The sequence below is a fragment of the Mus musculus genome, chromosome 9 (genome assembly GCF_000001635.26).
Source record: "Mus musculus strain C57BL/6J chromosome 9, GRCm38.p6 C57BL/6J".
NCBI classification, from domain to species: domain Eukaryota; kingdom Metazoa; phylum Chordata; class Mammalia; order Rodentia; family Muridae; genus Mus; species Mus musculus.
In genome coordinates this window covers 67,383,207-67,409,140 of record NC_000075.6, presented here as the reverse complement: position 1 = coordinate 67,409,140, position 25,934 = coordinate 67,383,207, and the positions used below count along the sequence as shown (strand labels likewise).

The window sequence follows — 25,934 nt, the reverse complement described above, 5'->3', positions numbered from 1 at the left end:
CCCACAACAATCCTTAAGTGATTAGCTTCAAAGGTTGAAAGCTCCATTTTGGCTGGTGGTTTAGTCTTGGTCATTTGGTCATATTGCCTTACATATTATGTTAGGAGTTCATGGCAGAGGGGGCTGCTCACATAATGACATCAGGGAAGCAAAGAGGGGCAGGAAAGGGTAGAACTCCTAAGGTGTCCCTCAAGGGCACTTCCCTAGGGTCCCAACTTCCTTTCACTGGACCCCACCTCCAAACAGTGCCACCATTGCCCAGGGCTCCCATACACTGGGAAACAATCCTTCAATATGTGGTTCTTTGCAGGACATTCAAGGCGTATGTGTAACAAACCACAGTGAAATGATTTTAACCCCAGTGCCTCTGCAAAGGCCACATCTCCGAATCAGACAACCGGTTGGTCTGCTGCTGGTGGCTGTGGCTGTGCCATAACTATGTCATGGAAAGTTCATCATTTCTTGTCCTATCCCATATGCTTTTTCTCCCTTTTTGCTTGCTCCCTCCCTCCCTCCCTCCCTCCCTCTCTCCCTTTCTATATACCACTCACACTGACAATTCTTACCTTTACCTATCAGCCCTGTCCACCTTTCTCCCTCCCTCTAAATCTCTCACAATTATGTCTGTTCATTTTCTTTTGTGACCTACTGTGATAAACCAGGACCATGGTCTAGACCTATCCATGTGAAGTTGGTAAACTCAGTCTGGCAGTGACTCCCCCTCCCATCACCCACTATCAGCCAATAGCTTAGAGATAAAGGGAAGGGCCCCACAGGTTCCTCTTTCTCCATGTCTTATTATTGATGAGCCTGATCGTGTGTGGGCCCAGTGCAGGTAAGGACAGTTGTTGGGAGTTGATAATTGCATTAGTTCTATGGAGTCTATGGGATGGGAACTTTTCCAGCTACCCACCCTGTCTTCTAGCTTACATCCCCACTATGCCTTCTTCTGCAGTATTGTCTTGTTTAGAGCTGGGCCCATAACAGTTACTTGCTCTCTGAATCTTGAGTGTTTGCAGTCTTGAGTTCTTTGCAAGAAGGAGCTTCTGATAAAAAGATCCCCCTCTTTTAAAAAAAAGATTTATTTACTTTTTGTGTATGAGTACACTGTAGCTGTCTTCAGACACACCAGAAGAGGCATCAGATCCCATTACAGATGGTTGTTAGCCTCCATGTGGTTGCTGGGAATTGAACTCAGGACCTCTAGAAAAGCAGTCAGTGCTCTTAACTGCTGAGCCATCTCTCCGGCCCACCTTGTTTTGTTGTTTAAAGTTTTATTTATGTTTATTTTATGTGTATGGGGGTCTTAATATGTATATCTGTGCACCACATGTGTGTTTGGTACCCAAGCAGGCCAGAAGAGGGCATCAAGATCCCCTAAAACTGGAGCCACAGATGGTTGTTGACTTTTGTGTGTGTGCTGGGAACTGAACTCATGTCCTTTGTTAGAGCAGTCAGTGCTATTACCCACTGAGCCACCTCTCCCACCCTCTCTTGCTTTTTGTTGAAGTGAAATCAACACATACAGAGTTAACTATGATTGGGTTATGTTTCTAGTGTACATCTTGCCCATAATCTGCTGGCAATTTTGGCAAGACTTTTAATCTGGCTTGATTTTTTTTTCTTTTTTAGATTAGGGTAACCTGCATTCTCCCAGTCCTTCCTTCTGTGTAGTGAAGGTGGGATCTGGCTGGCAGTTCTCAAAACCTGGGTTTACAGAGATGAGAATTTTGATGCTTAGTAGTCACATCCACACAGCTTTTTGTAGGAAAAACTGATTCAGTCCTTTTTCTGTCATTTCTACAGTTTGCCATATATCTTTAAAATTTATGTTAAGCATCTATCTTTTCTCTGCCTCTCGTGTAAATCTGGTTTATGGACCAAGCCAGATGTTTTTCCTCCTATTCATTTCTTTGCTGATTCTCTCTCTTGTTCTGGCCCCTTGCAGTCTGAGCTTTGGATGGCAGGATCATTCTGCAACATAGATTGAACTATAAAGCATGGATTGATTTTTGGCTGCCCAGTTGCTAATACATATTCATTTAGCTATCCTATAACTCAAAACGCAAACTGATGTCCCCTGTACAGTTGCTTCAGTTTTTCTCTTGTGTTCTCTGTCTGATTTTGGGCTTCTCTGAAGAAATGTTGATGTGGGGGTGGGGGGAGGAAAAATATTTAGATGTTTAGCTTACAAAAAAATCTGAAATTAAAAATGAGATTTAAAATGGAAAATTCTACCATAGCCTTATTTATAAGTGTAAAAACTTGAATACAGCTAATATACACAAAGAAATATAGCTTGGTATATTATAGGATACTTCATTGTACTATTATGTATCTATTAAAATATTTCTATAGAGTTTACAGTACTGTGGGAAATGATTCTTATAGAGTTAGAGCTCTATATACTGTTATATAGAATACACTTTCTCGCCTATATAAAAATAGACAAAACCTAGAGGAGATGTGTCAAAATGTCAGCATTGCCTATCTGTGGTTGGCGTGGGGCCAGGCACAGACTTCTGAATTCAGGCAGAGCTGCGTTTCAGCCTTCTGTATTTACCTTTTGCTTATAAAGCGTGCCCCTCTATTAAGCCTGCTTTACCCAGGATAAATTGGACCTCACTTACTGAGTCATTAAGCGTGGGATACCCAGTAATTCACCAAGTGCAAGTTCAATTATTAATATCAGCATTAATAATAAACATCTCTCCCATTTTACTGCTTTCTTAACACAAGTGTTGTGTTTTTGCATGTTGCCTCCCATTTAGAAAGCATATATCTGATGAGTTTACAAGGCCATTGTGTTTGGTTGGCCTCCTTCGGGAAAGTCTCAACCGCTTAGTAGTTGTATATTAGAATCTGCATGCTTGGCCCATAAAAAGAGTTAAGAATTACTGCCAGGCATATAGTCTCATGTATGTTCCCTGCTATTATTGACGATGCTTTAATATATGCATTTATTAGGGTTCTTACATTGTAGAAATGGGAAAATTATGACAGATTAGCATATCTTGATCACCAACCTGAGTGAATGGAGAGATACTTAAGAGAATATTAAACCTACCTCTGGGTGTGTCAGTGGCGAGGGTTCCAGAGGACATAGAACCCGGGGACTTTGACTTAATCAGTGATTTAATTCACTGAAGGATTCAGAATTTGCAAGGCAGGGTCTTAGCTGCTAGCACTGTCTTTGAACTGCATATATTGGATTTGGTCTAGTCTATTTTTTTGCCTCCTGGCTTCCATGAGATGAGAAGTTCCTGCTGCTGTAACAGTCTTCTGCCTTGCTACAAGCACAGAGCAGTGCATGCAGCTGTCTGTGAGCCGAAACCTCTTTTGTTTTCCCAGGTATGTGTCAGTTGACAAGGCTATTGTGTTGGCCAATGGAGATCAATATGTAATGGTTCCCAAGTCAGAGATAAGGGACGTTTTAAACTATGTACCATTTTACTGGAACGTTTCAATGTTTGAATATAAAATGGGGTGGTCATAGAAGAAGGGCCAGAAAATAAAAAGAATCATTTGGGAAGTCTATTCCAGTTCAAGAATGTTAGATGGGTCACATGACAGTCTTCCCATAAGCTTTGAGGTTATGGGAATGAAACAGTTAATTACTATATAAGTGACTGTTCTCATTGCTTTGACAAATGCAACTTAAGGAAAGAAAAGTTTGTTTTGGTTCACAGTGGGAGAGTACTACAGGGCAGAGACTGCATCTGATAAAGCATGAGGTGGCAGGTCACATTGCCTCTGCAGCCAGGAAGCAGAGGAGATCCTCAGCTGGCTTTCTCTGTTTCATTCAGTCTTGGAATGTTGCCACCCGCTGTTAGTGTAGGTCTTCCTATCTCATTTAACCCAGTCTGGATTCGCTCACAAAGATGCCCAGGTATGTTCCAGGGAATGCTAGATCCTGTCAAGTTGGCAATCGGTGTTACCATCAGAGTCACATTCCTTAATTTGTTTCAGATCTTCACATACACAACAGATCTTTGCATCAAGTCTCTGACAGAAATGCTCTTCCGATACGTGGTTAATAGATCAACGTAGATAAATGACAAGAATATGTCTTTAATTTTCTTTCCTTTACTCTTCAAAATTCCTTCTTGCAAAAGCCACGCCCTGTTGCCTTTGTGAGTGATGTGTGGTTTGCAGCCTTTCATTCAAAGAAACCAGAGCCGGAAAGGGGGAGGTTCCTTCAGCTTCTTATATGAAATTACACGTGACCATGTCAGTGTGCACTGTCACTCTACAGTTGAAGTCAGGCTGCTGTAGCTGATATCCTTCAGCAGGGACCACAGCAGTTTGGCATCACATTAAACAGACGAGCATAAGAAAGACCATTTGGGGGTGGGGAGGTTGTATGTGATCCTTTATGATGCCCCCCTGTGATGAATCTAGAAAATACCGACCCTTCTTCCCCAGATCTCATAGAACAGAGCTCCATGTTTTCCAAGTAAAGACTAGTGTGTGCTGTAGACAAAGCTACCTGTCTCAGCAGCAGCGTAGAGCATCTACTGTCCTGAGACTCCAGAGGGTCCAAAAACACCAAGTGATGCGGAGAGTTTGAAGTCCATGTCACCCAGTGCACATGCTAAGTAATTTGCAGTTCTCCTGGTTTTGACCTTCAAGATGGTTTTCCTTCTGTTTTTTTCCCCCCCTTGGATGTGACCTTTTATCTTTTTCGTCGTACTTGCTCTGAAAACAGCCTGTTGACAACAATCTGAACAAGTTAAGGTGGAACAGAATTCAAAATGACCGTTCAGTTTAGATCCAGTTTCTTTCTTTAGCCTTTGCTGACGGAGAAAAACAGCAGGAGGACTAAAAGGTAGACTCGAAGAGGATTGGGAAGGGTGGATGACTTATTCAGCTATCCTTGAACATCAATGGTGAGTATTGAGTGAGGTCTGGGAAACTCACAGTGCAGTTTTAATGTGACAGAGAATGACAGTACATGTTGTACACAGCCCAGGAATTCACTTATCTTCCCAGTTCCTCTGTGTGTGTTCTAGCAAGGGAGGTTGGGCGGGGGCTCTTTGTCACTTCCTAGCCTATCAAACACATCCCACAACAATACCTATTCCAGAGTACTATCAAGCTCTTCAGTACAAAGGGTCATCAAGTGATGATCCTGGTAGTTTCGCAGCCCAGGAGTAAGTACCACGGCTGAAGCAGGAGTTACAGTGGAATGCCTTGAGAGCTGAAGGGAGAGCCTGGACTTTTCTCCTTGCAGCAGTAGAGAGAATAGTCACTTAGCAGCAAAACTGGAATCTGGGTTGGAAGAATATGAGGAGCTGGACAGGAGAGTGGTACATTTCAAGCACACAGAATTACCCAGACAGTTGTTCGGGAATTAAACATATATCCATGCCATGGGGAGGTCTCTGAGTGCGTGAAGCTGGTGCCTACGTAGTTGGAATCTGGTCACCTCTTGCATCACTCTCTATTCTTGCTGCTAATTAAATACCTAAAAAGAAGCAACTTGAGAAAAGGGTTTGCTTGGGCTGACAGTTAGCGGGTATAGGCCGTCATGGCATGGAAGGCGTGGTGGCAGGAGTCTGTGGCAGGAGTCTAAGGCAGCTGACCACACGCATCCTCAGTCAGACTCTAGGCAGTGGGTGCTAGTGCTCAGCTTGCTTTCTCTGACTTATCCGTTCCAGGAGCCCAGCCCACGGGATGGTGCCAGGCACATTTAGATCGAGTCTCCCATTTAATTTAGAATAATATAGAAATTCCTTCACAGGTGTGCCCAGGGGTTTATCTCCTAGGTTGATGTAGATCCTGTTAAGCTGACAGTCAGAATTGAGCATTATCCTCCTACATTTCAGAATCCTCTATGCATTAGAAATCATCTTCCAGGAGAGGATCAAGCAGTGGTTCTCAACCTTCCTAATGCTGGACGCCTTTAAAACAGTTCTTCATGTGATGACCCCCCCCCCACCATAAAAATATTTCTGCTGCTACTCCTGCCATGTGATTTTGGAAGTTATGAATCATAATGTAAATATATGATATGTGCAGAAAATCTAATATGCAACCCCTGTGAAAGGGTCCTTCCACCCTGAAAGGGTCGCCACCCACAGGTTGATAACCTCTGGATGGAGCTACATGGACCTGCAGCATCTGTTGCCTCCCCTTTCCCTCCTAGCAGCAGATGTCCCAGCACTTCCCTGCTCCAGACCTCTATAGTTTTCTGTACCCGACTAATGCATCCCTCTGCAGAGTCGCCTCATAATTAGGCATCATCTTTAATAAAGGGCAGCCCTCAGCTACTTTGCCTGAAAGTCTAGAGTGTACATTCTGAAACACAGGCAGAGTCAGATGCACATGCGTGCTTTTAAAGTTGAGTACCGTTGGAAACACATCTTTGTGAGCACTGTCAACCTTCATGATTGACTCCCAGGTGCCAGTGCCAAGAGGACTGGGAGGACATATTGGTGGAATCCTTGGAGGTCTACAGACATGCTACATGGATAGCCCTCTGCGCACACGGTGACTTTATTGCACTGTGAACTTGGGAACGCCTCTTGACCTCAAGGGGATAGTGGTAAAATGATACCAGCATCTTTCCCCATCACTCTGTATTCCATACTCTGGGGGGTAGTCTTTAATTCTTTTACTAGAGGTAGAAAGGCCAACTTGCCTGCACTCCTGCATTAAATCAACATTGAGCCTTTCTCCATGGCAGCTGTTGCCAGGAGCTGTGGACCTGCTCCTTGTACTTCCTGGAGGACTTGTTAATGAATTGGACTTGTTTGACTTTGGTTCTTTCTTAATTAAAAAACTTTTTTTTTTTAATTTAAGTGTATTTTGTGAGGTGTGAGGTTCAGGTTCGGGATGGAGAGATGGCTCAGAGGTTAAGAGCCCTTGATGTTCTTTCAGAGGTCCAGAGTTCAGTTCCCAGCAACCACATGGTGGCTCACAACCATATGTAATGAGATTTGATGCCCTCTTCTCGCCTTAAGGCATACATGCAAGGAGAACATTGTAAATGTAATAAGTAAATCCTTTAAAACAATAACAAAAAGTTCAGGTTCTGTGGTCCTTGAAATGGGGTTTAGGTGAGTAGACATAGTTTGGTCTGGTAGATAGATGTTAGCAACCTGCTCACCCTTAAGCCTTTGAATTATTGTGGGTAGATACTTCTTGGTCGGATTTGAGTCAACTCCAGACAGGAAATGACATTCAGTGTAAGCCTAGTTAGAAGCTCACGGCTGTGGAAGTGATGGAGCTGGTAAGCCAGCTACTGCTGTTGTTGGCTAGTGGACACCATGCATCTATCAGTGCTGCCGTGAGCTTCAGTCAGCGTCTCTTTGCCGTAGACAGCCGTAACTGCAGAAACAGCTGCTCAAAGGTTCAGTAGTGACTGCTGGATGCTCAGCCTGAAATGGGCCCTCATCTGTGGCTCAGGGAGCTTGACTGAAGATCAGCAGAATGAATGCAGAAGCCAGAGGAGGAGGTAGAAGGCTATGGAAGTCTGTGTTTGACCTTTGCACTCTTGAACTCAGCACAGGCATGCTTCCCTGTACAAGATTACACACACTCACTCACTCACATACACACACACACACACACACACACACACACACACACACAATTCTATCATGAAAAGGAAGAGGTTCATGGGGCCCTGCCTCTCTTGGAGGATCCACAAATGCTGATGGTTGCTTGGGGGAGGGGACAAGGAGTGATATTTTCCAGTAGTGTCACCACTGGTAAGGCAAAGTGTCCATGCTCCTGTAAACAGCCCTAAAGAAACTCGGAGGACACCAAAATAAGACATGAAGTCTGCCTACATCTTTCTTTGGAGTACATATTAATTTCTGGGATGCTCATTATCTGCCATGTGTTAGTTAGGGCCTTGAGATTCAACTCTGATTATCCAGACTCAGCCCTTGCTCTCAGAAGCCAATGGGAGGTGATGGTGCTCTAATGGCAGATGTGTCCCTGATACCATGGTATAGATGCTTAATGCTGGATTGGGAATGGCCAGGAATCACAGTGTTAGCCCTCTGGGTTATTAGAGCTGCCCAGTGGCCAGGCTTTCGATTGACCTGCTTGGTTTCTTGCTGCTTGCTCATCCCACACCCGTTTAGATAGTTAATCACTCGGAGTCTCCTTTACCACTTGCCCTTCTAATTCAAGGACTCACAGTTGAGCAGTGGCCCTGGCTTTTCTGAAAAACAACCAGTGATGGACTTGTGGAACTGTCCCCTGTGTCTGGGATCCCACTGTGGCTGCAGTCGGGACCATAGGCCTGGTCCCTTGCTAAGTGGATGCTGGGTGCTCTGGAAACCCTGTTTCATGCTGCGTTGCCTAGCATATAATCAAATGGAGCTGTCTGCTGTGGACAAAGGGAGGCTCTCCCAAAGCCCTGCCTCCTGAACAGCTGGGAGAGTTGAGAGGGAGGGAGACATTGAGGAGAGCCTTGGTAACTCACAGAAAATGTGGCTCCTGTAGAAGAAATGAAATGGGACGCCTGGTGGCTTACTCTCAGCAGCACCCCAACCCCAGAATAAAAGACAGCAGGCTCCTGGCAAGGCGGAGTTGATTTACCTTTCTAATGGGCCTGCTCAGATTCGTGTATCTGAGTCTGAGTGTTTAGGGCTAGCCCTGTGCAACTGATCCCTGAGGGTCCCAGAGGGCAAAAGTTATAGCAGCTTGGAGAGCAGAGCCAGTGTATCATAGGATCTTACTCAACAAAAAAGCCACCTCTCTTCCCATACACAGTACACAGTACAAGTGAGGCTGCGGAGACATGGAAGCACTTCCTATGGCTCTGCTTACAGAGAGCTGACGTGCTCACTGGATATAACCTAAGATATAAGTGCAGGTCGGGACTGGAAAGATGGCTCAGACTGCTCTTCCAAAGGTCCTGAGTTCAATTCCCAGCCACCACACGGTGGCTCATGACCATCTGTAATGAGATCAGACACACCCTCTTCTGCCATGTCTGAAAACAGCAACAATGTACTCACATACATAAAATAAGTAAATAAATAAATCTTTAAAAGAAAATAAGTACAGATGGAGGTTTGCTTTGTAAAGGCATGGGCTTTTGATACTTCATGTTGATACTTGGTTATGAGATGCATTACCTCCAGAGCAAAGAGCAGACCTGAAGGCAGGAGCTGAGTATTGCCATTCATAATTGGATGCATGGCCGTACCATGGGTCAAGTCAAGAAAAGATGAACATAGTATCTGGTTCTTGCTCTCCTGGAGAGGCAAAGTCCCACTGATTAGAGATAATCTGGCCTTCCTGTTTTGCCATTTTACAGGGAGAGATGCAGAGCTCCCATATTGCTTCCTCTAGAATGTTCCTGAATAGATTTCACTGGTGAATGCGACTGACTCGCCAGTTGCGGTGCCGGCCCTGCCCCCATAGAGGGCACTGTTCTTGCCTTTTGAGCACTTGGATTTGGGAAGTCTGAGCATCTCTAAGAGTTAGATGCTAAGACTCAGCCTCTCTCTCTCCACAAACACCCAGCTTTACATCTCCTCGTGAGATCCTGGGATGTCTGGGAGAGGTCGTGTATAAGGCTGAGCACTGGACCTGAGAAGTGAATCCAGGGATTACTAGAAGGCGCTTGCCTTGGACAGGATCTTGCGTGCCTTTGCTCCCTCTTACGAAGTCAAGCATACACAGTAAGGTGAACTGCTGCATGCAGTAGGATGCTTTGGTGTTTCTATGACACCCAAGGCTAATTTTAATAACAAAATTACTCCTCACTATCTTGTGTACTTTTGACATATCTAACTCATTTAATTCTGTGGCAGTCTTACTGATAGATCTGCCTGTTTTTCCTAGGGGGAATCTGAGGCCTGGGCTCTTAAGAGTTCTGGGTGGAACCTTTAACAAGGCAAAGTGGGGTGGACCATCTCCTGGTTCTGACCTATCCGACATAAATCCAAGGCATAGCTGCCCATCTTGACCAATGGTGAATGATCATCATGGAGGCTCCCTGGCTAGAGCTGGGCTTGCTTGTCCCTGGATGGACCAGGAAGATCCTAGCCTATACAGGGAATAATTTTCTTAAATATCTATATTTCACTGCTGGTTCCAGTGGCTCATCTTCTATAATAGATGGGATAGAAGGATTTTTTTGTGCTGGTCCAAGCGACTTTTGTATATATAATGAGAGCAAAGTGTCATTAGAATGAGAAGAAATTATTTAAAGGAAAATAAAGGGAATGTTGTTCATTAGCAATGTGTTCTGCCTGTTAATATACACACGGAGTGTTTAAGATCAATGTGAGAGTGGGAACTCAAACTTGAGTAATAGAAATAAAACTACCTTGGTTGAGCCATAAATAGGAGTTGCAGAAACTCACATGTGAATTTGGCTGTGGGCTATCTTGCAGCGAAATGTGAAAAGGAGTCCCAGTGAGCCATTCTGCAATCAAGTGTGCACCATTAAAATGGAGGTAGGGTACAGGAGTGGAGACAAATGACAGCTGCCCAGAAGATAGCCAGGTAGTGAAGGAGCATGAGTCTTTGTCAAGGTTGTTGAGCTGCGTCGTTTGCTCAGGAGGTCTAGTGAGATGGCTCAAAGATCCTCCTCTTCAGTTAACATCACTCAACTGATAAACGCTTCAATCCCCTCTCCTTGCCGTAGGGTAAAGCACGACACTTAATGCCAGCAAATGTCCATTTTGCAAGAATCTTGCTCATTTAAGAGTGGCGTGAGATCTAGTTCATTGCTGTGGGGCCTGTCGGGATGAGTAAATCATTGTGCGTGTTGGTTTCAGGTCCAGGCATTGGCTGCATAAGTGGCCCTCTTGCATGATAATCAAAACCTAGCCTTTGCATGTAATTATTTAAAACTCATTTCTTTATATATATACACATTGCATTTTAAAAAATATATTACCATCTCATGTATCTCACAGTATCCATGATGACCTTCTCCACTTACTCCTTGCCCTGAGCAATGCTGGGACATCTTGGGGATTGGAAAACTCCGTAACTGTCACCATTCACCAGGGGGACAGACAGATTCATAAAGCCATCTGCAACACAGCAAAACTGCCCATTTATCACTAGAGCTCTAAAACATTGACCAGAAGTGGTCAGAGGTCCTTAAATATGTTTTCAAAAAAAGAGCTGGAAGCAGCTTTAGAGATGACTTTGAAATGTTGATGTGGTGGTGGGAAGTGTCGGCCATTTCTGTCTCCTCTGTCCTGTTGGCAGTCAGCCACCACACAGGCTGTTGGGCCTTCATTCAGTTTGAGGCTAATTCTTGATAATCATCAGTGTTGTTTGTGGAGGAATATATGTTGCCATTTCTCGAATTAGGAATATTAACGCATTATCACATACAACACTCACACTGGTTCTGAGAGCAATGTGAATGACTTTGTAGCAGGGGAGCTGGGTTAAGAACTAAGCATTTTTTTCACCTGCAGCTAAATAATGATGATATGCATTAAAGTCTTGTCTCCTTGTGTTTTCTAGATGTTCTGAGTGAAACCCATCAAGTCATCTATGAAAATGGTGGCCCTATCCTTAAAGATCTGTGTCCGCCACTGCAATGTGGTGAAGACCATGCAGTTTGAGCCATCTACAGCTGTGTATGACGCTTGTCGAGTCATTAGGGAGAGAGTACCTGAGGCACAGACTGGGCAAGGTGCGTCAATGGTTATTCATTAGCTTCTAAAAATGTGGTTGGATGTCCCTTAACTCTGTAGCTAAAGGGACATGCCTAGTCACATTTTAAACATCTCCATTTCAAACCAGGCATGGAGGCTCATGTCTGTAGTCCCAGCAATCTGGAGGCAGTCAAGCTGGTCTCTCTGAGTTCAAGGCCAGCCTGGTCTACATAACCAGTTCCAGGCTATCCTGTACTACATAGTGAGATCCTGACTGGAGGCCTGGGGGCTGGGGAGTCAATTTTAAATGAAATGCCTTTTTACCTTACTCCTTGATAAGAGCAAGGCTTTCATTGTCAATGATCACATTGACATTGACCCTGAGTCAAATATGGATATTATGCCTGTTATCGGGGCTCTCTTTGGGTGAACATGATGCTCTGTAATTCATAAACCACACTTTGATGTATCATTGCCTTGGTCAAATAAATAACATCCTTACCTGATACATACTGACTCCATGTAGCCTCGGCGCTGCCTACAAGCCTTACAGTCCAAGCCTTTGAAAGAGCTTCATGAGTTTTACCTCAATTTGTAAACTATTTTATTTTTAATTATGTCTATGTGTGTATATCCACATGCAGGATTATATATGTGTGAGTGCAGGTACCCACAGAGTCTGGAAGAGGGCATTGTTTATGATATTCAGATTGCTGAATTTTATTAAATTAACCAGAAATAAAAATTAGCTGGCCAGTCCCTCACTGGCTGTAAGATCTGCTTGTTCAGTCTCCCTGATTCTTTTTCCATTCTTTTTTATTAGTTTCCAACATCGACCGTTAGAACTTCCTTTGAGCTGAATTGGTACAAGTTTGTGGTGAAGGCCTGTGTAGACTCAGAAATACCTTCCTGGTGTGTCGTGGGAGCCCCACCCTTCTGAAGGGCCCTGAGGATTCCAGTTACATTAAAGAAAAGATGGCCTAGGGAGATGATGGCTCAGCCAGCAAAGTGCTTGCTGCATAGGCTTCAGGGTCTAAGTTGGATCCCCAAAACCTACATAGGATTGAAATGATGACCTGTGAAGAGGAAACAGGAGCATCTCTGGGGCCTCTGCCAGCCAGCCTAGCTGTTAGCAAATAGCAGGCCAATGAGAGGCCCCCATCTCAATGAACATGGTGGATGGCACTGTGAGGAATGACAGCCGAGGTTGACCTCTGCCCTGCATAGACATGCCTGTGCACCCCTCCCCACCCTTCACACACTAGGAAAAGTCTAGGTAGGAAATCACCCCTCTCCTCTCTTGCCCCAGGCCTCTCTAGCTTCACACAGTAAGAGGCCTTTATAGGGACTACTAAGTTTTATTCTTCAACTGTTTATTTTGTGACATTTGGTGGCATAAGCTTCACCCCATAAGGAAGTCCTAAATAGCTTGTTGTTGCTTTTTGAAGCTCTGTTTTGTTACAAGGTGCTCATCATATAGCCCAGTCTGGCTCAGTCTTCCCACCTCATTTTCCCTGAGGCCAAAGTTACAGAGCGTTTATTCACCGCCACTCTGTAGACCAATCTTTTATCACATGCTCTTTTGCTATGGCCCATCTTCTCTGCTTTGCCTCAGTGGCCCTGGTCAGAGGTGGTTACTGCCTCCATTTCTTTATCCTTCCCTGTGAGAGCCTGGGTAAATGAGTCTGTGACAGCAAGGACTAGAAAATAAAGACAACTTCAATTGAGATGCAGCGTGCTCTGTTCCCGATGATTCTCTAAACTGCATGCGTACCTCTAGCCCACTGGTCCATATGCTCCAACCTTGCTGTGGGCATCGATTCTGCTGGGAGGCTCCTCCCGGACTGCTTCAGGGGAGTGTGTGGTGCTATGCTGTGGGTAAGAAGCAGGTCTCGCAGGTGATGGACAGTATCGTCCTCCTTTCTGTATCAGTACACTTGGTCCAGTGATGGATTTGTCGCCACTTGGCCTCCTCTTTTCTGTCTGTCTGTTTTCTAGCTTCTGACTATGGGCTGTTTCTCTCCGATGAAGACCCAAGGAAAGGGATTTGGCTAGAAGCAGGTCGGACACTGGATTACTACATGTTGCGGAATGGGGTATGTTGTTGCTCCTGTTTTCGTCTTCATTTTTTAAACTGTGTGTGTGTGTGTGTGTGTGTGTGTGTGTGTGTGTGTGTGAGATTTGATTGCATGTGTGCCTGTGTATACCTTCTTGTTTGGTACCAATGGAGTCCAGAAGAGGACATTTGGTCCCCTGAAGCTGTAGTTACAGACTATTATAGGCCACCATCTGAGTGCTGAGAGTCAAACCTGGGTTTTCTGGACGAACAGATAGTGCTCTTAACCACTAGGCCATCTCCTGAGCACCATCTTAAAAAAATTTTTTTTAAATAACAATTCTTTATCGTGTGTCATTGTGAGTGGATGTTTGTATTTCATGGTGTGCATGAGGATGCCAGAAGACAACTTTCAAGAGTTGGTTCTCTCCTTGCAGTATATGGGGCTGAAGAGCTAAACAGTCTTGGTGCCAAGCACCTTCGCCCACCAAGTCACCTTGCTGGCTCACTGGTCCTATTTTTCTCTGTGCTTCACTGCTGGGGAGCTACCTATGGAATCCCACATCAAGGCAGCATCTAATCCAAGAGCTTCTAATTAATAGTTAGTAATGCAGTGAACCTGTGTGGCTGTTTGGGTGGTGAGAAGATTCTAGCCATCTAAAGTTCTTGAAATTCCACAGAGGGGTTGAAATGGTTCATGGTTAGCTTGCTGAGCTGTGTCTCCATACTGAGCAGCCTTTCTAGGCCAAAATTGGGCATTAGCAGTTGTGAGATGAGCTACGTCATCTTCCTTGAGGAGATGTGATGTATCTCTGGGCTGCACTAGAAACTGAATCTATGTGGGCATACAGAGATGCCCTAGCACTGCCCAGGCCTTGTGTGTGAAGACAAAGCTTGAAATGAAGTGCAGCTTCGCTAACTCTCAGCACAGAAACAAAAGTTACCTCTGTGGTTTAAATGATGAGGAAAAGGGTGGGGAGCATTTGTCTCCCTTGACCCCCAAGATCCTGGTGTTTCCAGTGCCTGATGAAGTGGGCTTCTTAGATTGGCCAGGGTTCCAAAAAGCAAGAGTGTAAGGTACCGTTAATTTGTGGTACTTCTTCCCATCTGTAGCTTCTACGAGGTATAATGAAAAAGAGGTCTGCTATTTTGAAGTAACCCCCAACCTCATTCTTTTTTTTTTTTTTAATCTTTCCACCATCCTATTTCACTGCTGTCTTGTTAAACTATTCCTGCTTGGATATGCACTTAATATGAAGCTTTCTGGTAATATTATTTATGTCTTTCATTTTGTAGACTACGTATATAGTAAATATATACAGCAAAGATTCTGAAGTAACATTTTAAAAATAAATGATCATTTTGTGTGTATGGGTAGCAAAAAAAAAAATGTTCCTGATGACAAATATGACTTTAGATTCATTTCCATTGAAGTATCGCCCTCTCCTCTGTCTTGTTATGTCGCTCTTTCCCCGGCTGCTGGAGCACATAGCCAGCTTCACTTTAGATAAAGTAGGTGTTGGTCATTGTGAGATACACGTATTCCTTCTTGGAGGACAATTTCATTATAAGAGATTTCCTCAATCCATTTGAAACCCATTACTTAGCTCTCAGAATTCTGAGTGCTAGATATAGCAGCACCCCCAAGAGTACTTAGGAAGGCTTTCAAAAAAAAAAAATCTTGGACAAAGGAAAACATAGGCATCTTCTGGACTTGATTTCCAAAGAGAAGTGTCCCATGCTGTTGTGTTTTTCAACACAGTATGTGGTGGGTGGGGCTTATGTCTAGGACATTCTGGAGTACAAGAAGAAACAGAGGCCTCAGAAAATCCGAATGTTGGATGGCTCTGTGAAGACGGTGATGGTAGATGACTCCAAGACGGTGGGGGAGCTCCTGGTCACGATCTGCAGCAGGATAGGTGAGCCCCTCAGCCTTGTCTCTTGGCTACACCCACCCCTGCAGTCTTAACACACGAGTTCTGCCCACACCCAAGAGATTTCTGCCGTGTCTCCGTTTGTCAGTCTTGGTATAACACTTCTCACCGAGCCTCGCCAAGCTGTGGTTGAGAGCTTTTGTTTCCCTTTGCAGAGTTTCTCAATAGAAATGATTTTCTAATCATTTCCACCTTCCCCACTGATGGCCACTCACTCTTAAATTGTCATGGTAACAACCAGTGTGACTATCACAAATTTGTTTCATGTTGCTTCTTGTCATTTTCTCCAGAGACCAACCCTGCCTCTTACCATAGGGTGCCCTTTAATTGCTGTGTTGAAAGGAACCTTAGCTGTCCTAGCATTCGCATCCTGGAAGGGCCCAGTTCATCTCTACGCTGCTTGATTGTCAGAGTCGCGGCTTGGTTCTCAAAAATTAATGAGGGCTAAGCAGTGTACTATACACCTTTAATCCCTGCAAGCAGGAGGCAGGGACAGACAGGTTCCTGTGATTCCAGGGCCACCATGGTCTCCATCATGAGTACCAGTACAGACAGGACTACATTGTAAGACTATGTCTCCAAATAAATAACTACATGAATAAATAAAACTTAATGGAGCCATTAAGCTCAGTGGGAGATGGTGTTTCCTTCATGTTTTGGGTTTGATCTCAGAGAAAGAGACAGAGAGGCAGAGACAGAGAGAAAAATAGAGGAGAGAGGTATATATGAGTGTGTTTGTAGAGAAAATTGTACTTAATACCTTGAATCTGGTTTCCCAGCCTAAAGAGCTTGTGTTTATGCAGGAGCTGTGAGGTGTGTGACCTTCCTGGTCCTCAAGTGTGGAAGGGCCCCTCCTGTGCTTTCCCAACATGAACCCTTTGCAGTACCCCTGGCCCTAAGTAAAAGTTGGTAGTGATTTAATCATGTATAAATATAACCAAATTTCCATTATTAGGAATAACAAATTATGAAGAATACTCTTTAATCCAAGAAACCATTGAAGAAAAGAAAGAAGAAGGGACAGGCACACTAAAAAAAGATAGGACGTTGTTACGAGATGAGAGGAAGATGGAGAAGCTGAAGGCCAAACTGCACACAGATGATGACTGTGAGTGTCTGTTGGGGAGACTGGTGGCCCAGGTACACAGTCCTTAGGAGCCTGGATCTACCGCCACCATACACATGACTGAAAACTGCTTTTTGGTTTGTTTCTTGTTTTTGTTTTGTTTTGTTTTTTTTAATCTGCAAATGTTCTGATTTGTCTCACTAAAAGATAATACTTGTAAACAGCTTTTAAAGTGACTATAATGATGTTTGACATCTAAAAAAGAATCCATTCATATCAAATACAAAAATTGTATTCACAATTTCCTACTGTCTTGCAAAAATGTAATTATTGTTTCGGGTCTAAATGCAGCTGGATAGCATATCCACTTAACTAAGCAAGCTCCTTCACCATCGTTCTTACTTTCCCCTTAGAATTCGTGTGTGTGTGTGTGTGTGTGTGTGTGTGTGTGTGTGTGTGTGTGTGTTAATAAACACTCCTTCAGCAGAGAACTTCCATCAAAAGGTTGTTTCTGGCTATCTTTGGGGGTGATATTTGTAGTCTTTAATAACCCACTCCCTAGATCCATTATTTCCTTAGAGATTAAAATTGTGAGATTGGTCTGTCACAGGAAAGTCACTTCCACAGCCACATGGATAATGTGTACAAAAGTAGCAGATAACATCAAATGTCCCCAAAGCTCTGCTCTGTGGTCCTTGCTTCCCACTGTCCACTGGGAGGGGCTTAGTTCATCACCTGGCCTCCTTCCCTTCCAGCCCCCCTCCCCCTGTTCCTGCTGCAGCTCTGGATGACATCATTACTTTCATAATGTTTATCGATCTTTGGAGGGCCTGCCATTTCCTCTGAGTCCTCCTCTGCTCTCTTCTCTTTCTACCTCATTAAATTTCCAGTTACAGACTTCTTTCCAGAAGCCTTCAGTAGACAAATCTCAAGGATTTATTAATGTGTGCACAGTACCCTCCCAGGTGACTCTGGGAGAGGAGGTCTGTCAGACAGGTTACTTATGCCAGAGTTGCTTAGCATTTGGTGAGGTTGGTCATAAATACTTAACACAGTGAGTATGGTGTGTGTGTGTGTGTGTGTGTGTGTGTATACACATGCACGTGTGTGCATGAGAGAGACAGAGAGAAACAGAGACTCAGTGAGGTGTGGAGGACACAGAGGGCTTCAGGGAGTGAGCAGAGGAATGGCTGATGTATATGTCTATACACCACAATGTGAGGACAGGATTCTTAGGATGATGTCAGAGTCAAGCTGGCCTATGGGTACAGATATCATCTCTAGCCTTTAGTTTTGAGTCTCTGTACCACCACCTCATGACTTTAATTTTCTCCCTATTTTCTATCTGAGAGCAGAGAAACTCGCTATGCCTACTGTCTTTAAACCATTTCACTAGATAAGACTGAAGTAAGTACTTGATTCCAAGGAAAACTCTTAAAGTGTTAGATATTTGTCTTGTTGCTGTGATCAGACAAGATCTTTAAGTACAGGTGAGATGGCTCAGTGGGTAAAGGCACTTTCCAACAAGCCTGATGCTCTGAGTTCAATTCCTGTGACCCATGTGGTACAAAGAGACAACCCATTCCCATGTGTCCTACCTGCACTACACAACATAGCCTTTTCTGCAACATACACACATTAGATAGATAGATAGATAGATAGATAGATAGATAGATAGATAGATAGATAGATAGATGGATGGATAGATAAAATGTAACTAACACAAGAAAAGCAAGAAAAGCAGCTATTCAAGGAAGGGATTGCTCTGGTTTGCCTTCCAAGGGATATGTTCCATCTTGGCAGGGGCAGCATGAAGGGACAAGAAGAGGCTGGATGCTCATCCTGCATCCTCAGCATCATCAGGAAGGAGGGCCAGACTGTAGAACCCATTTCCTCCTGGGAGACGCCACCAGCCAAAGCTTCCACAGCCTTCTCCCAAACCACAGCCAGCTCAGCACCCAGAATTCAGACTCGTTCAAACCAAAAGCTCGATTTCTTAGTACAAAAGCAATACAAGTAGCTTGTGAAACGAAGATCAGTTAAATGAATACAGTTGCCTCCCAAGGCATCAAAGGCCATGCAGGAGGAACAACAAAGGGCTTTAGAACTCACAGAATGTGGCCCACTGGTTAGTATACTAATGAGGGTGTGCCTTGGAGAGGCAGAGCACCAAAGATTACTGTCCTGAGGACTTCATGCTGTTGGGAATCTTTGTTCTGCTTGTTGCCTTCACATCCCTCTTAATCTAAGAATTACATGGAAGTTCTAAGGGGGCCTCTAGCCTCTCACTGGGCAGTACCACTGGCACCCACAATAATGATGCTGGATCTTTCTCAAGCATTGCTGCTGGAACAGATCAACCATTCAGTCAGCACCCTTGGAAAGAACTTAGAAGTGTAGATTGTCAGCAGTGACCACCATCCTTAGAAAGAATTTGGAGATGTAGATTGTTAGTGAAGTCAGGTTAAGATGTTTTCGCTAGTGGCTCTGATGTAGAAAATCCTAGGGAACAATTTGAAGTTCAGAAAGACACACTCGTAACAGTTAAGCTAGGGATTTTTTTAAAGCCAGGGAACAAGAGCAATGGCAGTCAGACCGGCACTAGCTGACTTTGCTAAAGATGGGCTGGTTGAGGTGATAATTGATTTCGTATACCCATTTTTGCTCTCAGCTTCATGCTATGGTTTAATAAAAATTGCTGAGGAGTAGATATGCATTCTGAGGATTTAAAATAGAAATGACTGTAAAAGTTTACGTTTGTGATTCTTTTACGATTTTTCGAAGACTACTTTTTTTTCCTAAGGTAAATAATAAAACAATCGATCCTTTCTTTGTAGCCACAGATTGCAGCCTGCCAGTAAGAGAAAATTACCTTGCTTGCTCACACTTTGTTAATCTATAGCTGGTTGCTTAGTTACGAATGCATGTGGATTCTTGGGAATAATTTGTCTTCTTCACCTCTGATATGTAAAATGGTTTTCATGTAAAGGTATTGGGGAACATACTTTTTTTTCACAAAATTCACTAACAGAAAAATAGAATGTAGTCATATTGTAACTTCTATACTACTTGAAAGATTTTACTGGGATCTATAAATTGTGGGAGAAAAAATAAAGTCGTTGGAGTCAATTCGTTGGAGTTTGCTCCATCCACCAAATTTGTGTGTGTGTGTGTGTGTGTGTGTGTGTGTGTGTGTGTGTATGAATGTATGTATGTATTCATACATGCATATGTGTGAAGCTGTTGGAGCTTGTCTTGGTTCAGCTACTCAGGGAGAGAGAGAGAGAGACAGACAGACAGACAGAACGAGATTTTCTTCCACTTCTTTCTTTTCTCCAGTTGCCAACTGCCATCAGCACTGGCCCCCTCCACCTACTAGCAATATCAGTCCCTAGTTTCCAACTCTGTGCCCCACCTCCATTTACCCTGCATGTCAAAACTGGTCTTTGACACGAAGGCCAAGAAGAGGGTAATGATGGCTACTAGGCCCCCAACTCAAGAAGCTCCAGAGGGGACCAGTGAGGGCTGGAAACCCAGCAGATTATACCCAGTGCTAATTCCTACTGCAGCCTGAAGAATACCTCTGGACTCTAGATCCTTTCTGTTGTGTAGGATTTTAGTATGATGGGGGTGGGGGAGTCAATCATATCACAGAACTTGAAGAGCGTAGTTCTTCTATAGGAAGCAATAAGCAACCATCTGCATTTATAGAACTCTGTTTGCACATCAAGCTATGGCAGTGAGTAGCAAACAATGTCCTCTCATCTGTTTGATGTTGCAGTAAATTGGCTAGATCACAGCCGGACATTCAGAGAGCAAGGCGTGGATGAAAATGAAACATTGTTGCTCCGACGGAAGTTCTTTTACTCTGATCAGAATGTGGACTCGAGAGACCCGGTGCAGTTGAACTTGCTTTATGTCCAGGTATGGTATTTAGGTCATCAGGGGACAGATGGATGTGGTGGTTAGCCCTGATTGTCAATCTGACAGGATCTGGGGAAAGGCATCTCAAGAAGTTGTTATCTAGCTTAAATTGGCCTATGGGCATGTCTTGAGGTAGAAAGACCCACCAACTGTGAGTGGCATTATTCCCTAGGCAGCAGATTCTTGATTGGATAAGAGAGGAGAAAGCAGGCTAGGAACTAACATACACCTCTGCTCTTGACTGTGGATGTAAAGTGATAAGTTGCTTCAAGAGACTGTTGCTTCACTTAACATCAGTGGAAGACTGGAACCAAAGTCTATTAGCCAAGTAAACTCTTTCTTTGTTCAGTTGCCTTTGTCATAGTATTTTATCACAGTAGCAGAAAAGTAACTATTATGTGACCTTCAGAAGACATCTGCCTGGTCTTGTAAGTAAGTGTCCATTTCTGGTTCCCACACAACAGAAAGAATCTAGAGTCCAAAGGTGCCCTTCTTCAGTCTCTTCTGGGGATTAGCATTGGGTATGATCTGCTGGGCCTTACTGGACCTCTCTGAGGCATTGGGACTCAGTGGCCATGGCTGTGCTCTTCCTGGCCTTGGGAGACAGTTGTATTAATTTCACCAGCCATCGTTTCACAAGCTGACATCTTAGAATACAAAGGAATATTGGCTAGAAAATCAGTACTTCTCATTAGCTTCAAGCTATCCTCCCAGTCACCTTTTAATGTCTTTGCTCTTAACTAATTGTTTATGCTAGAAAATCCCTTAGCCCCTGAGTTGCGATCTCCTAGCATATGGTATGGGCTTTGCCCTTGGTTGTCCGAGTGATTCTTTTGACTGGAGGAAAATGTCACCCGTGTTTCTTTAGAATTTCGTCCCACCTCAAATTCCTTCTGTCCTTGCTGTTACCTACTTGAGATTAGAGATAATGCAGGGTTTATAAGCTGCATCTCTACCTTCCACCTGTATTGAAAGTAAGAAATTCATTTACATGGGTATTTTAAATTGGCAAATTCCCTTACCCGTTGCATTCTTGTTTGTCTGTTTACTGTGTCTACTCTTGAATTTAACTGACAGAATGGCTGGTTGCAACACACCGAGTTACAACAATACAGACCACTGAAGGTCTGAGATACTATTTGCTGACTCCTGCAGAAGAGATGATAATAGTGAATGAGGCTGGAAGGCAGAAAGGAAGGCAGCTAGCAGGGTAATTAGAAGAGACTTACACATTTAGAGCCCAGAGTGATAGCGGAGAGTACACATCTCAGAGGGTTCTGGGTCATGTAGCTAGAGCAAAGGAAGACAGAAACCCAAGTGATAAATGCCAACAGCCCCATGTTTCAGGAAAGAGGAGCAATGTAGCAAGCACCCATTGTAAAATCCTTCAATGCTGGCCCTCCCTACATGGCCCCAGGCAGCACTCCTGTCTGAGTGAGGGAATACACGGTCTGTCTCTCTCCTTGGATGATTGTGATGGTTTTGCCTCTTTGTGGATATGTTTCTTGCTAGCCTTATGACTTAGGCTCAGGTGGAGCAAATCATGTTTCTAAGTCAACCCATATGAATCCAATCATTTCAAAGGATTTCCATTGTCTGGTCCTTTCTTCATTTTTCATAGTCTCAGCTGCCTTCCAACATGTTCAGTAGGGTTTATTTTTTTTGTGTCATTTGAGAATTGGTGACTGTAGTGCTAATGCCCTACAGCTGTTGCCCACTTTAGGAGGAGAATCCAAAAGCTTGTTTTCTTTTAGCCTTGATTCTACCTCCCCCCAACATTCACCATGCCCTCCTCATCTACAGTATCTGTCCTCTGAGTCAGGAGCATGTAACTCAGGAGAAGTGCAATGGGTTCTGGCCCCTGAACTTCCTTCTTGTGTTTCAGGCTCGGGATGACATCCTGAATGGCTCTCACCCTGTCTCCTTCGAGAAGGCCTGTGAGTTTGGTGGGTTCCAAGCCCAGATACAGTTTGGACCTCACGTGGAACACAAACACAAGCCTGGATTCTTAGAGTAAGTGTCCCACCCCCTTCTCCTTCCCCCTCTTTTCTTCTCTTTATTTTTGAGGAGGAACCCGAGAGGCCCCTCCTTGTTCCAATTGCTTGTGAGAATGTTGACAGTCTCTTAACTGAGTTTAGAACCCCAAATGCAGACTGTTGTTGGTAAAGTAAGAGACGTAAAAATACAGAATGGTGGCTGTCAACTTGATTGGTTCTTCATTCCCATGGTAGACGATTCTTTGCTGGAGTCTACCATACTTGGCCAGTTGGTTCCCACATCTGGCTTGTTTTAAATGTTGGGCCCTCACGCTGGATAGGCTAAGCTATCTCATCGCCAAGTTTTGAATTCTTTATTAGAATTTCAAGAGTTCTTAGTTGCTTCGGGAGTCACAGTGTGCACTCGCAGAACTGTAGCCTTGTTTCCCCTTAGGTCCTTGATTCTCTTTCCTAGACTGATGAGGTGGTTTCTTTTCCCTAGCTCTATTCTCTGGTGTCTCCGTAAGAAGCTGAGCCTGCAGCTGCACTGTGACTGTAGAATGTGGGTCTTTGGCTTCCCTTTCTTAGGAATACCCTGCTGAGCAGGCTGCTGCTTCCCTGGGGGAGGGGGCAGTGCCTTTCCCTTGCCCTGGGTCTAGACTTCCCTAGGGGCTTTATGTATTGCTTTCTCTGGTGATGTTTTATATCTGTTGTCTTCTCTCTCCTTCCCCCTCTGTTTCCATTTATGAGGGTAAAAATCTCCGAGTCTCATCAGTGTCCCATTGTCACTTAGAGTGTGACCCGAGGGAGTTGGGAAGTGGGAACAGTATGTGAATCCTGTCAGAGGATGGAGGATTCACCCATGTCAAGATGTCCTCAGTGGGTCATCAGTAGTGCTGAGGTGGCTTGAAGGAGAGGGTAAGGCAAGCCCTTCTCTGGCCCTTTACATTCACTGCAGTTGAAGCAGCCTGTGCCCTTGAGAAAGAAAACCCAGCTTTTCTCCTGAGCTCAGGCAATGTCAGACAGTACAACCCGCTATGTAGTCCAAACTGAGCTGTTAAAGGCAAGACACTACAGTACTAGGTTGAGTTAATGAAACCCCGGGGGCTTTTGCAATATGATGCTTTATGCTATGATATACATTCAGCGACCTTGAGTCTGAGGTGGCCTTGAGCAGTTCCTGTTACTATATTCAGTGTTTCCCAGATGAGTTATCTGGCCAAGTGCTCCTCTGGGCCCATTTCTCCACGCTGGACTGGCTTCCTTCTGCAAGAACCTGGGGAAATCGGCCTTTCTGTTCTGTGACACCACATGCCTTGCTGAAGCCTTGCTGAAGGCTTGGGTTCTCATGGATTTTACGTTCACACATTCAAACCTCACACTCGTCCCATCTCTCGGCTTACCTTTGCTCTACAGTGACTGCCAATGAATTAGAGAAAGTCGGGGGCAGCTTAGTGAGACCAGGACACTGTAAGGAAAATACTTGGTTTTAGGTTTTCCTACCTGCAACTAACTGTGCATGAGCCTGGTGGGAAGAGATCTAACCAGAAGCCTAGGAGAGCCCAGTGCCATCCTGGTCATCTCATGCGACCCTTTGTCAGTGTCGGGCAGCTAATTCTCCCGGTCCCGTCTTCACTGTATGTGAAAAGGAGTTAGCAGAGGAGAAATGCATTAATTTCAGGAATTTTCTTCAACCAGGGCTGGGAGATGCTCAGAGGTTAAGGTACTTGCCACACAAACATGAGGACCGGAGTTTGGAGTTCAGCACCTATGCTGAAAAACAAAAATAAAAACCTATAAGCCTACATGGGAAGGTGGGGACAGGAGGATTCCTGGAGCTCACTAACCAGCCTGTTATGTAAATCAGTATGTGAATATGTGAGGGACTTTATCTCAAACACTAAGGTGGAGAGAGATAGAGGCAGACTTCCAACAGGAACCTCTGTCTCCCACAGACATATACAAACAAACAGGACCATAAATATGCACACATGTACACACACACACACACTCCTTTGGCCTTCGTGATATTGTGTTATGTCACCTGGATTGTGATGGGTGTTCCTTTCCTTTGCTGCTGGCCACGTGTCCAGCAATTATTCTGGCTTTGGTCTGACAAATGTCACTGCAGTCTGGTCTCATTGTAAGCCGAATACTCACACCAACCAAATCGTCTTTCCTGGGCCATCTGACCATCTGACAGCTGACGTAAGGTGTATCGCTTCAGACTCTCCTTTCCCAAGATGAATCCGGCACCTTTCAGTGGTTCGTGTCCCCTTGCTCTGATTCTAAATTAAAATAAGCTCATTATGCCTAGTAGCAATTATCTCTCCTCTTGCATTTGATTTAGTTTTTAATTAGACCAGATCTAGTCTAGGTAATGAAGCTTTCTCATTTACTGTAGCTACTTAATTGTACATGTTCTTGTTCCTACTGTATTGGTGAAAATCCTTAGGAGGTGAGACCCTTCTTAATTAAAACAAACCTGCAGGGCCACACTGCTGATTTATACATTGAATGTTGGATGTTGTTTTTACCTACGTTGTCCCTGGTGACTGGCTAGATCTGGGATAGGGAAACTGTGTGTGTGTGTGTGTGTGTGTGTGTGTGTGTGTCTGTGTGTCTCTGTGTGTCTCTGTGTGTCTCTGTGTGTGTGTTTGCGTATAGCTGTGATCTCTACTATCCACCCAAACAATTAAGAATGTACAAACTTAACAATGGGAAAGTTGAACTTGTAAGAGGGCCAGGCTGAAGAGAACCCTTGGGAATATCAGCCGTGTAATTAGGTGAACATGGCGTGAAGGAGTGTGCACAATGAGTGTATTTAATATAATTTTTAAAAAATTTTTTTAGCATTTGTGTATCATATCAACACAGTTGGGACATTTTAATAAAAATATCTCCTAACTCTCTTCTAGCTTTTCAAGTGATTTCTAGACTCAGTACCACACTAATGAAGATACTCATTTTGAAAAACAGAAACCAGTGCCCAGGCACGGTGGTACATGCCTGGGATCCCAGCACTCAGGATGATCCCTCAAGCTGGAGGCCAGTCTGTGCTACTTAGCAAGTTTTAGGCAGGCCTATATTACATAGCAAGATCCTGTCTCGGGAGGGTGGGGGAGGAAAGGAAAGGAGAGAAGAAAGAAAACAGGCTGGCAAGATGACAAAGTGACTAAAGACACTGTCCACACAAGCTTGGCACCTGAATTCAGTCATCAGAGTCCATGCAACAGTGAAAGAGAGAGCGGACTCTGCAGTTGTTCTCTGACCTCTGCATGTGTTGTGGCATACATGTTCCTGTGTGTGTGTGGGTGCACACACAATTTTAAATTAAAAGAAAAAGTAAGCATCAGAAACAAAAAGACCTTTATACTTTCAGGAAAA

General features: G+C 44.1%; 1 protein-coding gene across 8 annotated transcripts in view; it reads left to right on the top strand.

The window, feature by feature from the left end:
• The window catches only part of Tln2 (talin 2), a 416,961-nt gene that overhangs the window by 224,905 nt on the left and 166,122 nt on the right, over positions 1 to 25,934 (top strand). For 7 of the 8 annotated variants that reach the window (NM_001081242.2, XM_011242813.3, XM_011242812.3 and 4 more), the window contains 6 exons: positions 11,458 to 11,629; positions 13,590 to 13,687; positions 15,437 to 15,566; positions 16,537 to 16,689; positions 20,429 to 20,571; positions 22,457 to 22,584. In NM_001081242.2, the coding sequence (NP_001074711.2) occupies positions 11,494 to 11,629; positions 13,590 to 13,687; positions 15,437 to 15,566; positions 16,537 to 16,689; positions 20,429 to 20,571; positions 22,457 to 22,584 (788 nt within the window). In that variant the 5' untranslated portion in view covers positions 11,458 to 11,493. Of the gene's footprint in view, positions 1 to 4,790; positions 4,890 to 11,457; positions 11,630 to 13,589; positions 13,688 to 15,436; positions 15,567 to 16,536; positions 16,690 to 20,428; positions 20,572 to 22,456; positions 22,585 to 25,934 lie in introns of all 8 variants that reach the window. The other variant, XM_006511433.3, reaches the window with a different exon arrangement.